Source organism: Salminus brasiliensis, chromosome 13, assembly GCF_030463535.1.
Source record: "Salminus brasiliensis chromosome 13, fSalBra1.hap2, whole genome shotgun sequence".
Classification (NCBI taxonomy): Eukaryota; Metazoa; Chordata; class Actinopteri; order Characiformes; family Bryconidae; genus Salminus; species Salminus brasiliensis.
The window spans coordinates 4,120,853-4,138,250 of NC_132890.1; the positions used below are offsets into that span (position 1 = coordinate 4,120,853).

General features: G+C 43.6%; 1 protein-coding gene across 2 annotated transcripts; it reads left to right on the forward strand.

Moving 5' to 3' along the window:
* Positions 1-2,939: 2,939 nt before the first annotated feature.
* On the forward strand, positions 2,940-17,183 carry impdh1a (IMP (inosine 5'-monophosphate) dehydrogenase 1a). 2 transcript variants are annotated; one of them, XM_072695127.1, is made up of 16 exons: positions 2,940-3,553; positions 4,445-4,543; positions 5,910-5,958; positions 7,772-7,873; positions 7,974-8,048; positions 8,506-8,712; positions 8,814-8,901; positions 9,432-9,631; positions 10,929-11,019; positions 11,149-11,244; positions 11,327-11,470; positions 12,374-12,518; positions 12,956-13,099; positions 13,350-13,433; positions 14,097-14,113; positions 15,562-17,183. In XM_072695127.1, exons 2-16 carry the CDS (start codon positions 4,446-4,448, stop codon positions 15,660-15,662), a joined length of 1,641 nt encoding a protein of 546 aa, XP_072551228.1. In that variant the 5' UTR covers positions 2,940-3,553; position 4,445; the 3' UTR covers positions 15,663-17,183. The 2 variants fall into 2 exon arrangements, with proteins under 2 accessions (XP_072551228.1, XP_072551229.1); XM_072695128.1 differs by lacking the exon at positions 14,097-14,113 and having other exon boundaries at positions 2,941-3,553; positions 15,562-15,668.
* The last annotated feature ends 215 nt before the right edge of the window (positions 17,184-17,398 follow it).

The following is a 17,398-nucleotide window of genomic DNA, read 5'->3' on the forward strand; positions in this document are numbered from 1 at the left end:
GTAATATAATTATTCAGTATCTATTATAAACTATTCAGTGTCCACTTTGATTTATTTAGTATCCACTATAAATTATGCAGTAATGATTAATTCCAAATTATTTCATATGAATTGTACAGTAGTCACTGTGAGTTATTCAGTATATGTTATGAAATACTTAGTAACTACTGTGAATTATTCAGCTTAGGAAGTTCAGCTTCCTTAGGAAGGAAGTTCAGCTTCCTTGATTATAATTGTTTTGCCATAATTTACTTTTTACATGTTGAGATGATGAACCCAATCAGATGAAGTAATTCTGCACATATTTGCAGCATTGGAGTAAATTCATGTCCATACATACATACATTTATGGATCTTAAGCTCTCCCATGTGATGTCTATTAGCCAGTAAAACACACCAAAGACAGGGAGACAGCGGTGTGAGCGAGAGATCCGAGATTGAAGAACATGGCAAAACTGAAAGTGAAAGAACGAGATGAAGTGAGCTAAGCTTATTTTAATGGCATTGTCTTACTTTCTACTTTTCATGTTCTTGCTGTTGTGTCTGTTTAAGCTGTCAACCAATACAAGACATGCTGGAGTTGGATTATGATAGAATCACTTTCAAATCTGTCAGGACTGTTGAGCAGCCAGTAAGCGAAGCCATGTAATTTAAAAGCCTCAGAGAACCTGTACCTGGAACTGACACGAATACAATCCTCTTAGCAAGGCCTGAGGCCCAACTACGGCCGGTCAGAGGGTCTGATTCAACAGCCCGAGATAAAGACCATTTAAAATCCAGTGGCATAAAATGAAACTTCAATTAGCCAGATTTGATATTAGAACCATATCTACCTGCAGAGGGACGGGCCTGCAGGAGAAAAGCAGTCATGTTGCTGTGATATGTAAACTGTGGCACTTCCTCCTTTTTAACAACCTTTTTTTATATTACCCTGGCATATGGCCATAGCTGCTGAAATATGACCGCTCGCCGCCTTATCCTCTTCCACGTTACACTGCTGTTTGATGAAGGATTACATTAAAAAGAAAGTGCCATATATTTAATCTGTGGTTCAGAGTAGAAATCCAGCGGCATGTCACTGCTTAGAAGCATCAGATTAAAGGCTCTCACTTCCGTGGCCATGCCCAGACCATGTGATAGCAACTCTTTTTACAGAGAGACTGAGAGAGACTCTGAATGGTCGGTTATGTTAGGTTAACTGCTGGGAGGGGTTTTACTGGTGGTCTTCTGGATCCACTGGGCTGCTGTTACACTTTTCTGGATGAAATCTGAATTCAAATGTCTCAAAAAGTCTCAGAAGTGACTGGAAACACCCCCTGACATGTCCACTCCACTTAACGAGTGGTCACCTTTGCTGAGCTTTTTGTTTTCCTAACTTTTTTGAAGATTGTTTATGTTAGTAATAGATAAACAAACAAACAAAAGCATACTTTTTTGGTTCACCTGAACTGTTCACAGAAGCGTTGCAGCACCTCCCCTATTTCTCCACATCGCCTACAAAGTTCTTGTGTATTTATTTATATTTATTATTTATACCACTACTACTACTCCTACTATCACTGCGACTACCTCTACTGCTACCACTACTATTATTACTGCTACTGCTACTACTACTATCACTGCTACTCTCTCTACTGCTGCTACCACTACCACTACTATCACTATCACTGCTACTACCTCTACTGCTACTACTTCTGCTACTACTACTACTACCACTACTACTACTATCACTGCTACTCTCTCTACTGCTGCTACCACTACCATCACTATCACTGCTACTACCTCGACTGCTACTACTTCTGCTACTATCACTGCTACTACTACTGCTACTGCTACTACTACTACTATCACTGCCACTACTACTGCTACTACTACTATCACTGCTACTACTACTACTACTATTATTACTGCTACTGCTACTACTGCTATCACTACTACTACCACTACTACTATCACTACCACTACTAGTACTACTACTATCACTGCTACTTCTATCACTGCTATAACTACTACCACACGGCCACCACTACTACTAATACTACTAATACTTCTACTACCACTACTACTCTACTGCTACTACTACTAGTTTAACTACCTTTACTACTTTAACTACTAATTATAAATATTATTTTTTTATTTTTTATTTAGACTTTTATTTCTTGTTAATTGATCAAGGTTGTTAATATTAAAATATTATTTTTAAAGATATGTTATGAGTTATCTTTAAATACAAAGTAAAAATAAATGATTATTATCAAATAAAACTGTAGGGGCATCTCAAGAGCAGAACTGGGCATTTTCCCGGATGTTATAACGTGATTAATAATACAAATGTTTTAGATGTATAGGTGGTTGTATTGTAGCCCCTTCACTTTAGTCACTTCACCTCAACTGCTGAGAGAGAGAGAGAGAGAGAGAGAGAGAGAGAGAGAGAGTGAGAGAGAGAGAGAGAGAAAGAGAGAGAGAGACAGAGAGAGAGAGACAGACAAAAGAGAGAGAGAGAGAGAGACAGACAAAAAAGAGAGAGACAAAGAGAGCAAGAGAGAAAGAGAGACACAGAGACGAGAGAGAGAGCAAGAGAGAGAGACAAAAAGAGAGAGACAGACAGACAGAGAGAGAGACAAAGAGAGCGAGAGAGATAGACAAAGAGAGAGAGAGAGAGAGAGAGAGACAAAGAGAGCGAGACAGATAGACAAAGAGAGAGAGAGAGAGAGAGAGAGAGACAGACAAAAAGAGAGAGACAGATAGAAGGACAGAGAGAGAGAGAGAGAGAGAGAGAGAGAGAGAGAGAGAGACAGACAAAAAGAGAGAGAGAGACAGATAGAGGGACAGAGAGAGAAAGAGAGAGAGAGAGACAAAGAGAGAGAGAGAGAGAGAGAGAGAGAGAGAGAGAGAGAGAGAGAGAGAGAGACAGATAGAGAGAGAGAGAGACAAAGAGAGAGAGAGAGAGAGAGAGAGAGAGAGACAGAGAGATGAAACGTCCTCCTGCCTGATCTCGTGTGATTGGGTGGTGTAAATGATCTAAGGATGGGGAGTCTGGTGGGGGGCGAGCTCTCAATGGAAGTTGGGGGATGAAGCTGGAGCCAGGCTTTCTGTCTGGTAGATGCAGGAACCGAAAGCGCGCGCGTCTCTCTCCTGAGCTCCGCCCGTGCTGTTGACTGTGGTCGCCGTTGTGGTCATGTGAGTAACCCGAGAACAGGGGCTGTCCGTCATATCCACTCCCAGAGGAGCAGCTCACACCCTCACTGTTACAGCCTGGAGAGAAGACGTCCAGAAGCTCTGCCGCCCTGCTTCAGCATGGGGCGTGTTGTCTGGCGTGTTTAGCCCGCGCTGAGGATGAGGAGGGGGGTACAACCGAGGAGAAAACCTGAGGATTAAACGGAGGAACCGCTTCAGCTGCTGCTCGGCTCGGCAAATGAGGTGGATGAAAGAGCGACAGGGCGACGCCCACTGACCCACTGCCTGCAATACAGCCTACTGTACATGTGCTACTGTACACTGCACCCCCTTCATCCTCCTCCTCCAGCGTGTCTTCTGAAACCAAGGGGGCTAAGTGAGTTTGTCTCTTTTGGAAGGCTTTATATTACATGCTGGAACACTTGCTGTGAGGAGGATTTGATTGCATTCAGCCACATGCAAGAGCATTTCTGAGGTCAGGTACCGGTGTTAAATGATGCTGTCTCATCTTCAGCTCATTCACTCCAGAGAATGCTGTTTCACTCCTGGGGGGCTTGAAACCCCTCTATCTGACACTTGGCATTGGGCATAGTGATCTTAAACTCATGGGAGGCTGATCCAGCGTGCCCTGTTCTGTTGAAGGGGTGTCTGGATACTTTTGGCATGCATTAAATATGTATGGGTACTGGGGAGAAGTCAGAGGGCAGCCTTTATTGGTTGCCGGATTGATTATTGGACCATTATTTTCTGTTGTTAGAGGGTCTGGTGTTGCTTGTATGCAGTAGCTCGTCTTGTATTGTAATTACCATATGAATAATTACCTTCCCATTGGTTGGGACGTCCTTGTGAACTGCTGGGGTTCTTGGGTGGTGCGGTCTAGACAGTGATGCTATAATTATGATTGCCAGTTCGAGGCCTAGAAATACCACAGCCATCTTTGGCTGCGAGTTCCAGAGAGCACAATTGGGTGGGTACGTAGGGTGGCCCTCCCTCTTCCCCATTCACTTAGCAAGATGCTAGCAGACCTCTAGCACAACCGGCAGTTAGCATTCTCCTCCAAGCATGGTCAGCTGTCCAGCGATGTAGCATCAGCAGTAGCTTGAAAAGATGCGGTGGAGCTTTTCACTCTTTTAGCACTGGTAACATTTGTGTGCTAGCAGGGGTTCGAGCAAGCAGGTCAGAACTGGAAATGTCTCAAAATAATCACTGAGCCTTCGTGTGTGTGTGTGTGTTTAATGAGTGTGTATGTGTGTGTGTGTTTCTGCAGTATGGCTGATTACCTGATCAGCGGAGGTACAGGCTATGTGCCTGAAGATGGCCTCACTGCCCAGCAGCTCTTCGCTATAGGAGACGGCCTCACGTACAAGTAAGTCTTTCCTATGACTCCTTTCTGGACACAGTCGTTTTATAGACGGGCACTTCTTCAGACGTCTGGAGGGGAGATGGCTCTGAGCTCTATGGCAACCTTCAGGATGTATCCATAGAAACAGGGCACTTCATGGTTGAGGCCTATCAGAGAGATAGGCATAGACAGGTGTTTATATGTAGAGACACAACAGAAGACGAGGGCATGGCCTGCCCTGTCCCGGCTGTTTAATACAAAGGTGCAGCTTTGATGATGTTATCAAAGAAATGAAGACTCGCTCCTAGGCACTCATTAAACAGAGCGGTGGTCTTGGTCTATTTCCGTCCCCTAAGGTCGGAATCTTTCATCTTCCCTAATGGAGGTTTTATCTGTGCTAGATCACACACAGGCCCTCAGGACGCTCTGGTGCTGAGGCACCGTGGCTGCCGTCCCACTATGCCCTTTCACTCACGCTATTAAAAACTATATTAACACACTATATGGACAAAAGTATTGGGACGCACCACTTAATCATTGCATTCAGGAGTTTCGTTCAGTCCCATTCAGTCACGTCTATAAAATCAACCCCCTAGTCCTGCAGTTGGCCTTTCTTACACACATCAGTGAAAGAACGGGAGGTTCTGAAGAGCTCACTGAACTCCAGCGTGGTTCTGTATGTAATAGGAGACACCACTGCACCAACAACAACAAGTCAGCTGGTGAAATTTCCTCCTTCCTAGATCTTCCTCCATCAGCTGTGAGTGGTGTTATTATTGAACAGTGGAAGAGTTTAGGAGGAACAGCTCACAGAGAGCAGCTCAGTGTCCACCGAGTGTCTGTCAGACCACGTAAAGTTACAGAGCGGGGTCAGGGCCGAGTGCTGAGCTCAGAGCAGAGTGCAGAAAAGCCTCCAACTGACTCAATAACTGCAGAGCTCCAGACCTGCTGCTGCTGTTAGAGCTTAGAGCAAAGGAGGACCAGCTCTATATTAATGCCTATGGATTTAGAATGGGCATTACACAGTAGGTGTAATGTGCAGGTGTCCCAGTACTTTTGTCCATATATTAAACTTCCTCATCAGGGTTAAGACCACGAATGGGTGTCCTTTGGCTCCCTGTGTGTCTCTCTTCTCTTGTCCTCTGATGTGACAGTAATGCTGCTTTCACGAAGACACTGTAAGATGATGACACACCTAAGAACATTAAGAGGACATTTCTGGACGCCACACTCTTAAGTAGATTATGTAAGTCCTCACGGTATGGGATTGTCATGCATAGGCACACGTACTTGAGAATGTGTATCGTGGCTGTCACGTCAAAATATCGCTGTCACTCAACCATTAGCACAAATGTCTCAAATTCAGTGACCAGTGCCTTTTGTTTTCCAGTGATTTCCTAATCCTGCCCGGCTTCATTGACTTTACCTCCGATGAAGTGGTGAGTAACGTAGGGACATGCAGCCAGAGCTGAGCTTGACATCGCCCCTGTCCCTGAACGACTTAATGACGTGTGTGTTCGGTGTAGATGTAAATGTAGTACATTCAGTAATGCTTTAGTGAGGGTGGAATTTTCCTGAGGGTCTCAGCTGGCCTGGACCTGGAAGAGCTGAGTCAGCTGCTGTGCACGCTGGAATCAAACAGGAGCAGTGAGTGGAGTGCTACGGGTACAGATAGACAGCTGAGAGGGCTGAGAGGATGCAAATGAGAGGCTCAGGTGGCGTTGGACTCCCAGGAGCATAGGGCAAGTTCTCACAGGCAGGCTGAGCTGTGTGTTGGGGGTTTTGGTTGTGTGTGTGTGTGTGTGTGCATGGCGTGGAGATGCAAAACTGAGAATATAATGATGTTTCTTGGAAAAATACCTAAAGCCATGGGAGGAACTAAGACTCACAAGGGAGCCCAATCTTATAAATGCTTAAAAAATGCTATAGAGTCACCTTAACATCATATACATGGGCCTGTTGGTCCGTTGTGGTGTACTGATATCATCGTTGATATGCTGATTTATAGTAATATGAGTAATAATGCTCAGTCAGTCCCTTCAAAAATCCAAGTGTTGGTGCATCAGGATGAATCAGGGATATAGCGGATGTTGGGAATGGAGGGGAGGCAACCGGTTTGGGGCAGGTAGCATGAGTCCCCAATCCCTTTCTGCCTGTGTCAGTGTTAGTGCCATCCAGCCAGACCGCTGAGGTCAGATTTAGCCTATTTTATTAAGCATAAGGAAGATTGGGTAACAGCAGGGTGAACCTGATGTAACTCCTGATCCTGTGCTGACTTGTTTCAGTTGCTTAATAATGTTTTGAAGATGAGTCTCAGAAGTGTGCATGCATGCGTGTGTGTGTTCAAGTGTGTGTACCGTATTCAGGCTGCTGGCAGTAATTGGGAGAGAGTGGTAGCATGTTGTTGCCTCTATCACCACAGGGAGGTTAAATTGCTGCCCTGCAGAGTTAGGTAGTGAGAACAGCAGTGTTTATGTTTGGGATGAATGCTCCAGGTATGACTTAATTAGTTATAGAATAGAAGAAAGTGTGTGTATCTGTGTGTTCTTAACTTTCTTAACATTTGAATTAAGTCCTTCCTGTGATATAATCTCCTGTATAATCTCCCGAGACCCTGTGTCCTCATATGGGGACATTACATTTGTGCTTCTCTGCACCATTTCTTAAAACTTTGACCCATTTGGCCTCATATTTCACAAACGGCTTCCTGTACAAAGACCAAGTTTAGTTTTCATACTTGTTAAGATAAGCTAATCCTTTATTAGTCCCACAGTGGGGAAATTCTCAGTGTCAACAGCAGAAAAGGAATAGCAAGACACTCAGATGCAAAACGTAGTTAAATTACACTATATACACAATATAAATAATAGAAGTAAAAAAGCATTAACAATATTATTTACAGATTACTTACAGGTAATTGCAAATGACTCTTAATTGCATGTGTGTGTGTGTGTGGGGGAGGGTGTTGCACATTGTATTTTTACATTGTGGCATCTCTATTCCCTGAACATGTGTGTGTAGTTTAATATGTGTGTGTTGTTTAACATGTGTGTGTGGTTAGGTCCAACTAATTCCAAATAGAAGAAATGAAAAATGCACACAAAGCCAAAGTCCGGGTCTTAGGATTCTGAGTTTTCTCATTATAGCAAACAGGGCTTTTTAGCAGTATATTCTATCCAACTCATCAAGCCTAGTGCCTTGGGTTCTGTTGCATTCATGTTTGATGGTTTTCTGTGGTCTGATATCATTCAGGATCTGACGTCTGCCCTGACCCGGAAGATCACCCTGAAGACCCCTCTCATTTCTTCTCCTATGGACACTGTGACTGAATCCTCCATGGCCATCGCTATGGCTGTGAGTATCTGACACAAACACAAAAAGTGAAGTAATACAGTTCAAGGAATGTAATTTAGTGTCTTGACCTTCGATCCTTGACCCTTGATTTGTGTGTTAGCTCATGGGCGGGATTGGGATTATCCATCACAACTGCACTCCGGAATTCCAAGCAAATGAGGTTCGGAAAGTTAAGGTGAGCAGCACAATCCCAGCATTTCAAGATGGGTTTAGAGATGAATGTGCATTGGTTTGTATGGGTGAACCTATTCGAAATAAGCTGGGGACGGATCGATATGGGAAATGTGGATTCTGAGGGTTCTCTGAGGGTTCATTATTATGGAAAATGCCATGCCAAGTCAAATAACCATTTCTGTACTTATAAGGTTCTTTGCCTGATTAATATGCTCTTTAGAACTGGGAGCTTGAAAACCTTCTATAGATGGTCCTACAGATAGTCCTGTATACCATCAGATCAAAGCATTATTATATACACCCCTTCTTCTCACAGAGTGTATAAAATAGCAATTATTATATCTCAATACCAACAATGATTCCGATACCATCATCCGTCCCTTAAAGAAACTGTATCCAGCTTTTCTCCCAAGCTTCACTGAGGCCTATAATCAGTGTGCACTGTGTTATCATGGCAGAAATTCGAGCAGGGCTTCATCACCGATCCGGTTGTGATGAGTCCCCGGCACACTGTTGGGGATGTGTTTGAGGCCAAGATCCGACACGGCTTCTCTGGAATCCCCATCACTGAAACCGGCAAGATGGGCAGCAAGCTGGTGGGCATTGTTACGTCACGAGACATTGACTTCCTCTCAGAGAAAGACTACGACAGGCCGTTGGAGGAGGTTTGTGGTTTGGCTTTTATCTGTAATGAGATTTAGATTGCTGAGTTGCTGAGTTGTGCTATGTAAAGATCTCTGGGATTGTGATGCTTTTTATCTGGTAGGCGATGACGAAGAGAGAAGATCTGGTTGTTGCACCAGCAGGCGTTACACTAAAAGAGGCCAATGACATCCTACAGCGCAGCAAAAAAGGTCTGATTCACTACATTCAGCATATTAAATATATCACACATAGGCCTACAGTATTATATAGTAGATCTCTTCACTGAATCTCTGAAATACACTACATGTCCACATGTTTGTGGACACCCCTTCTGATGCATGCATTCAGCTACTTTAAGTTGCACCCATTGCTGCATACACAGCTTGTCTAGTTCCTGTAGAAATGTACTGCCAATAGAATAGGACTCTCTGAAAACAAATCCCCCCAGCATCCATCCAATACTTGAATGAGTTGAGGAGTTAGGGTTAAGGTGGAGTGGAGATCATGCTATCAAATCCTCACAGCAAAACTCCGAAATCTAGTACAATGTCTTCTTCCCTGGACTCTAGAGACAGTTACTCCAACAAAAGCAGGATAGACCTATTTTAATACCCTTAAATTCAGAAAAAAACAATAAACGAGCAGGTGTCCCAATACTTTTGTCTGTGTACTTTGAAAGGTTTGAAACAACTTACAGTTGTGATATTAACTTTTATATTTTTTCTTGTTTTAATCACAGGTAAGCTGCCCATTGTAAATGACAGTGATGAGCTGGTGTCTATAATTGCTCGCACCGATCTGAAGAAGAACAGAGACTACCCCCTGGCCTCAAAAGACTCTCGAAAACAGCTGCTGTGCGGCGCTGCAATTGGCACCCGTGAGGATGACAAGTACCGGCTGGACCTGCTCATGCAGGCTGGAGTTGACGTGGTGGTGCTGGTAGGTTTGGGTTCCTGAGAGGACTATGAGTTGATGGTGGCATTGAACCATTTTGAGACCTGAGTCTCTTAGTTCCTCAAAGGTTCTTGGGTTGGAAATACTGGAAATCATTTTTTAGGTAACCAAACGTGGCTCTTTGACCCCTTTCTTTTAAGAGTGTGTACTAATTATCAAGGTATAGTGAGGTGGAGGTCATTTAAAAAATGCAGGGCAAGAGCTACCCAGAACTGAAGTTAGTGATACTTTATTGATCCACTTGGAATGGAAAAGTCATGGTGCTGCCTAACTACTCCCAGAAGCACAAACTAGTAAAAATATCTGGGAAATATCTAGCCACTACTGGGATTTGAACCCATAACCTTCCGGTTGACTGGCTTACGAATAATAGAGCTGGCATTGTCTGCAGTAATAACTCACTTTTGCAGATCTTTGGAGTAGCCAGAGCCATCAATACATGACCAGTCAGTATTGGGATTTGAACCCATTACCTTCCAGTTGGCTGCTCACTTCTCTTTCTTTGCTTTTTCTTTGCAGAATAGACACCTAGGGTTTCAGAGTGGCTCAGCGAATTTAATGCGCTTCCACTATGATCAGGGTCGTAAGTACGAATCCTGAGCCATGTCATTTTGCCATCAGCGACCGGAGTCTGAAAGAGCATAATTGGCCGTGCTCTCACTTGGTGGCTCTCTCTCCTCATTACACTTAAAGCAAAGTTGGTAGACGCTGGCGTCTGTTAGTCGGTGTGGTGTAGCCCGGGACATCTGCCGTGGCGGTTGCCCGGCGGTGCTGCATTTGTGGCTTCACTAGTGGCTGAACAATTGCCAGTGTTAGGGGGAGTTCTTCTAAAGGATTTTTCACCTCATGCCAAGTCAGTATTGGGATTTGAGCCCTCAACCTTACGGTTGACTGCTCACTTCTTATTCTAATAATTTTTCAGTATAGAATGATAGAGATAGTATTTTCTCTTATATTCTCCATAACTTGCGGACGCTTCCAGAGTCAGAGACTTCACTACATTCCCAGTCAGTATTGGGATTTGAGCCCACAACCTTCCAGTTGACATTTTTCAGTATAGAATGATAGAGATAGTATTTTCTCTTGTTGCCCTGCAGTAATAACTTGCAGGCGCTTCCTGGCATCAGAGCCTTCACTACATGCCCAGTCGGTATTGGGATTTGAACCCAGAACCATTGACCAGCGATTGCTTCTTACTTCTCTTGCTACTAGGCCACTTGTCGATATAGAACTGATCGTAGACTATATACACCAGGTCATGCGTGATGTCTCTGTCTTACAGGACTCATCTCAGGGAAACTCAGTGTTTCAGATCAGCATGATCAACTACATTAAGCAGAAATACCCCGAGCTACAAGTGGTGGGCGGCAATGGTGAGTGCCTGCTGTTCCTTTGTTATTTTGCTGTACATTGAGGAGATTGAGGCGGATCAGAACTAATATCATGTATATCTTTTATTGTGGTTCCCTGTTTTGTCTCTGTCTCTACCTCGGCCTGTGTAGTTGTAACAGCTGCCCAGGCTAAGAATCTAATCGATGCCGGCGTGGATGCTCTAAGAGTGGGCATGGGCTGTGGATCCATCTGCATCACACAGGAAGGTGTGGGAACGTTTGTAACAAATATTTCATTCTGATACTGTTTGTAGGATAGATTTACAACAAGCTGTGTGTTTTTTTACAGTGATGGCATGTGGGAGACCTCAGGGCACCTCTGTGTACAAGGTGGCGGAGTACGCTCGGCGTTTTGGAGTGCCAGTCATAGCTGATGGTGGCATTCAGACTGTTGGGCATGTAGTAAAAGCCCTGGCACTGGGAGCGTCCACAGGTGTCTGTTCTGATGATCTGCAAAAGCGAGTTTTTACCGCAGGACTGTTCAGATTAAGGTTTACATGCTAGAATCAGGGCAGATTTTTAAGAACCGTAGTATAAGATCCTTGAGGAACGTTTGGAGGTTTTTCAATTTGAAGCTCTAGAGGAACCTCTTTGAGGAACCTTCAAGAAAAGTGTTTTTTAGAAGAAACAGGTTCCTTTATGGTTCCTCAAAGCATTTTAAGAAGTTCCTCCACAGTTGCAAAGTAAAGAACCCTCAAGTCCCTCAAGGATCCTATACCTTTATTTATTTATCTGCGACTTATGGGATGTGGAACCTTAATGACAGCTAGGGGTGTATGAAAACATCTGGACATTATCTACTGGAAGTATCTGGATATTATGTTTTGCAATACTTTATCATTTCACTGTCTTCAGATCCCACTGTTCTAATTGGATAAAAAGTTATGCATTTAATGCAGTATCATAATAAATCAATATATTGATAATATACACAATATATTGATTCATAAGCACAAACTAGTAGAAATATCTAGGAAATATCTAGCCGCTACTGGGATTTGAACCCATAATCTTCCGGTTGACTGGCTTGCTTTTCCTGCTAATAAGCTACACGTCACTTATCAGCGACTTATGGGTTGTGGAACCTTAATGAAAGCTAGGGGTGTATGAAAACATCTGGACATCAAAGTACCTGGATATTACTTTATCAATTCACAAAAACCCAGATGTTTAATTAGTAGTTTAGATGCGAATATTGATGGTTGATTTTATGGCGTGTTTAAACCCCAACCACTAGATAGCAGTGTTGTTGCACTCTGTCTTTAGATCCCTCTGTTCTGATTGGATTAAAAAGTTATGCATTTAATGCAGTATCATAATAAATATGTTCTCACAGTGATGATGGGCTCCTTGCTAGCAGCAACCACAGAAGCACCCGGGGAGTACTTCTTCTCGGATGGAGTACGTCTGAAGAAGTACCGCGGCATGGGCTCTCTAGATGCCATGGAAAAGAACAGCGGCAGCCAGAAGCGCTACTTCAGGTATGCACACTCTATGGCCAAATGTTTGTGGACAGCCCTTCTAATCAGAGCATTCAGCTATGTTAAGTCGCACCAATTGCTGGCACAGATGTGCAAATGCACACACATACGGCTTGTGTAGTCCCTGTTGAGAAGTATCGCCAGAACAGGACCCTCTGGCGCAGATAAACATGAACCTATTGGCACCATGCTGCCTAATGCCAGCGTGGATTAGTGGAGAATAAAGCCCCCCAGCATTGAGCTGCGTTCTCTGGAATGATACTGCGAATCCAATACTGCGAATGCAATCAGATCTTCACAGCAGTTCTCCGAACTGTCTCCCCAAGACAGTAGAGACAGTTACCCTTGATTTCAGAAGAAACAGTGAATGAACAGGTGTCCCGATACTTTTGTCCACTCACACAAACAACAAATCTCTTAATGTATGTGTGTTACAGTGAGGGTGACAAGGTGAAGGTCGCTCAGGGAGTGTCTGGTTCGGTTCAGGATAAAGGCTCCATCCATAAGTTTGCCCCTTACCTCATTGCTGGAATCCAGCATGGCTGCCAGGATATTGGGGCAAAGAGCCTGTCCATCTTACGGTAAGAGCGTGACTCAGCGTAATCTCTTTAGAGGACTGCAGAGGTAGTATCACAGGGCTAATGATGGACCTTGACTCCTTAAACTGCAAGGATGGAAACTCTGGATGTGGGCCAACCTTTCAGTCCCTCACTCTGTATGCAGCTGGGTTTCTTATAAAGTGTGTCTATATTTGTGTAAGTCTCATTTTATTGTTCTGTAATGTGATCTGGTGACCTGTAGAGCAATGCCTCTCTGATTTTGTTGAAACAGCTCTATGATGTACTCTGGAGAGCTGAAGTTTGAGAAGAGAACCATGTCGGCTCAGGTGGAGGGTGGCGTCCATGGCCTGCACTCGTAAGTGTAAATCCAGTCTGCTGTCTCCACTCGTCCCTCCTGACCCCTTCAGTGTCTCAGTGTCCCTTTCTCGAGTCTGCTCAGTCAACACAGTGCCACTGGCTAGCGCCTCTGAGACTGAAATGGCCTGTGTGTGCTTGTTCTCATGCTTTATGGACCCCTTTCTCATGCACATTGTGAGTAATCATTCAGAGCTCCATTACAGGCTTCCATTGACATTCATATACAAGCTAGAAGAACCTCAAAACATTGTCTGTCTGCAATGCAATGCAATTAATTAGAATTTGTACTGTTTTACGGACCGTTTCCGTAGGTTTCAGTAGGTGCAGCCGTATCTCCTGCCTTGGCTTGAGTTGAGTTCGATTGTAGAGGGTTTTTTTACCATGAAAAGGGTCCATTAAGATATGAAGGTCTGTTAAAATCTAAAGCATAATACGTTGTATGCTGAACTTGCTCAAAATATTGATCTCTTTTAGATCCTAGCTGCTAGCAGAGGCACGTTTGCTTCTTAGTTACTTAGAGTTCAGACACTCAGCAATCCCCTCTCGGTTTCTGCTACCCCACCAACTCACTACCTTCCCCCTCCTCATATCTTCTGATGCAATTGTAGAGTTTACATGTGAAATGTGTCTTCTTCTCCTCTCTTCTATGCACTCATCGTAGATATTCTTTTGTGCCATGTAAGTACTCAGTCCTCATGTCTGTGCCTCTGTTGTAAGCCTTGGTGGAGGGGATTGTATTGCACTTCTAGTGAGATTTAGGATCTTTAGTGGAGGCTAAGTTCACTCTTTCCTCCCTCGAGGCCCATCTGTCCCTATTTAGATCATGTGTGGATGCTCCCGATATCCTTCTGCAGCTCTGGAGCCCTGTGCCTGAACCCAATCCGAACCCTGTTACGAGGATAGTTTGGCCAAAATGCTCCATTTTGCTCTATTTAGCATTACTTCACCAGCACTGAGTAGAGTTGCTGCACAGCATTATTTGACCAAGCTAGACTTTTACCCTTAACTTGTAAGCTCTGGAGGAGTGGAAGCAGTATCATAAGAGTGGATGTCAGATCATTTCCATGCCCTTTTGCTTTTACATGGACAGCACAGGCAGGGATGTTGATTATTAGTGGTGCTGTTCTGTAACTTACATCAGTGAATTGACAGTACTGTGCAGATGTTTTTGGCACCTAAGCTCATCATTTACAAGCATCTAGAGAGTTCTTGTTGGCAAGAACTCCAGATCTCATCAGAACAGATAAAGCAGGTGAACATAAATCAAGTAAAAAGGAGAAACAAGAGCTTCTCATTCTGAAGAAAGAAAGTAGTGAGATCTTGTCGGTGAGCTAGTCTGAAGAACAGAGCTCGGTTCCTCCAGGTTTCTCCTGGACGCCCCCCCCCCCAGTCCAGCCAGCATAGTGTGGAGGATGTGTTCAGCTCCATCAGCAGCAGCAGCAGCAGCTCACCTGATTTACCATCATTAAGCCCTGATTTACCACCAAACCAGGTGTTGATCTGAGGAGAACTCTAAATAATACTAGACTCCATGAGGAGAACTTTGGAGATGTTCTAATGATGAAAACAGTGATGGAGAACCTCCACCACTTTCTGTAGGAGTGTTATTATTAGTGTTTATTCTAATATTAGGTGCCTACAACTTTTGCTCAGTACTGTGTAATGTGCTGCATTAACCACTTCAAGTCTGTGATTAGATTTGTGTGTTTCAGTGTCAGGAAATGGCAAAAATTGACCATAAATCTAAAGGACACTTCTTCTTTCTGCAAATCCAGACTATATATATATCGTCGCTGTCCAGGGAAAACCATGTATCTCCAAAATGGCGACTTTACAGGAGAAGGCAAAATGTAAAATAAGAGCTTATTCCAAGTCATTTAGAACATTTCTATTGGTCTATTCATCCAGAATTATTACAAAGCAGCTACAGGGTTCAAAACTGAAAACGGACAAAAATGGAGATTCATGGTTTTCATTGGACGGCAGCGATATATTGAAATTAGTAGAAAAAATCTCATCCTCTTCTGCTTACAGACATGAAACTGGTGTTGATTTAATGAGCTATGGCTTTCTTTCAACGTTCAATTCTTCAGCTATTAACCGTACTCTCTCTCTTTCTAATGTAGTTATGAGAAGCGGCTATACTGAGGGTGGCAGCAGAGGTCAGTCGAGAGCATTCCCCAACGTTCCTACTCCAGCTGTGACCAAACACAATGGATTCATGTGATCCCTCCACGTCCTCCACTTCTCCTCTCCTCCCTCCTTCCTCCTTGGTCATCCTTCTGTGAAGAAACGATGGTCAGCAAGACCCAGCAGCGAAGGCGTGCAGCTACCTGCACGCTGGCCTTGCAACACAGACACGAACGCTACTGTGCACCTTCGCTTCTGTTGCATGAAACCATCTCAGTAAGGCCTCCTGGCTTTCTCTGTGTACAGGACAGTCCTCTCATGCCCTCGATGTATGACAGACCTCACCGGTTAGAGTAAAAGTCCTGTTTAGACGTACCGAGAAGATTAGCCCGATTATATCAAGCCATGTCACCTTCATTATAATTTCTACACATGTATCTTGTGGCCACAGTTACCAAAATTCTTCTTGTGGGATGTCTAATCTGTGCGTCCACCAGCAATAAGCTTTAATACTGTGCTATTGATCCCCGGATGGTTTGAGTGGCTGAATGGAATGAATGTAAACCGCTGAAGAACAGCACATCTTCTAGGTCAAACGCTGCTCATTTCCAGATGCTTTTTAGGGTCTCCAGTAAGCCAGCTAAGACTATGGAACCAGAAGCCAAGCATTAGCCTTAAAGTCAGGGATCCTCTCAACCTGCACGCCTTATGAATGATAGCAAAGTATGGAATTAACGTCCTACAATTGGTCAACTGATTGTTGATGCAGACAATGAGAGATGCACCTGACCATTAGACTATTAAAAATATATTTCTCTCTCTCTCGTATAATATATCTCTCTCTCATGTATATATATATATATATATATATATATATATATATATATATGGATCAGCTCTGCAGCATAATGGAAACGGTTGGCTTCATTATCAGGCTTTAAACTTTCCTAGGAGGACGACTTTGACCCAAGTGGAGCGTCATCCACCAGGCTTCTCAGCTTAATGCTATTACACTGTACAGATCACTGTACAGATTACTTAACCTGGAAGCCCAGCATGGTCTGCTTATGGTCTCCTTATTTGGCTGATGCTGCAAGAAACATGTTAGTATTCAATGAATGTTAGACTCCATTCACTCACGACAACAGTGCAGAGTGTGGCTGTGTACTTTGACGGTGTTGTTCGTCTATCAGTGGGTTTACTTTACGACAAGCCCATCATAGTTCCCTGCGATCAATGGCAAGTCTGATGTTTCCCTGAATTTCTACAGAACCTTTTGGACAAGAGATCCTGCTAAAAGAAGTCTATTTTATTATAGCGCTTTACTTTATTCTCTGTTCTTCTGGAAAAGGAACCTGCTGTGGTGAAGGACTGAAGATATCTTCACGGGAAATAGTATGGGCCACTGGGCCACTGTTTTATACGAAGGCCTAGAATGAGCTCAGGTGGTCTCAAATAATCATGTGAAGCACAGAGCTAAAGACTGTGAAGTTCGGGTATGTCAAGCTTTTGCTGCTTCTGTATTACTCTCGCTGCACAGGAGAATCTCCCAAAGCCCTGCTCTCGATCACGCAGAGCCGGATTTGCGTTAATAAAGATGGTTATATATTATGAACAACAGTGTCTGTTCACTCTTAATGACCTATTCTTACCACTAGGGGGCTGTATATAGCTGTATATATAGTGGGTATAATTCTGGGAATAGATAAAGGGGTCAAAAAGGTCAAGTACCAAAATTCCAGGATGTTTGGTTGAGTTTATTTCACTTCTTAATTTGTACATTTAACCACCCCGTCACGTCCTAGCTTTTTTAATTCACGTATTAATCAATGC

Coding starts and splice junctions, on each gene's coding strand:
- impdh1a (XM_072695127.1), top strand. CDS start 4,446: ATGGCTGATTACCTGATCAGCGGAGGTACAGGCTATGTGCCTGAAGAT. Junction 4,544..5,909: donor GGAGACGGCCTCACGTACAA/GTAAGTCTTTCC, acceptor TTTGTTTTCCAG/TGATTTCCTAATCCTGCCCG. Junction 11,471..12,373: donor GGCACTGGGAGCGTCCACAG/GTGTCTGTTCTG, acceptor ATGTTCTCACAG/TGATGATGGGCTCCTTGCTA.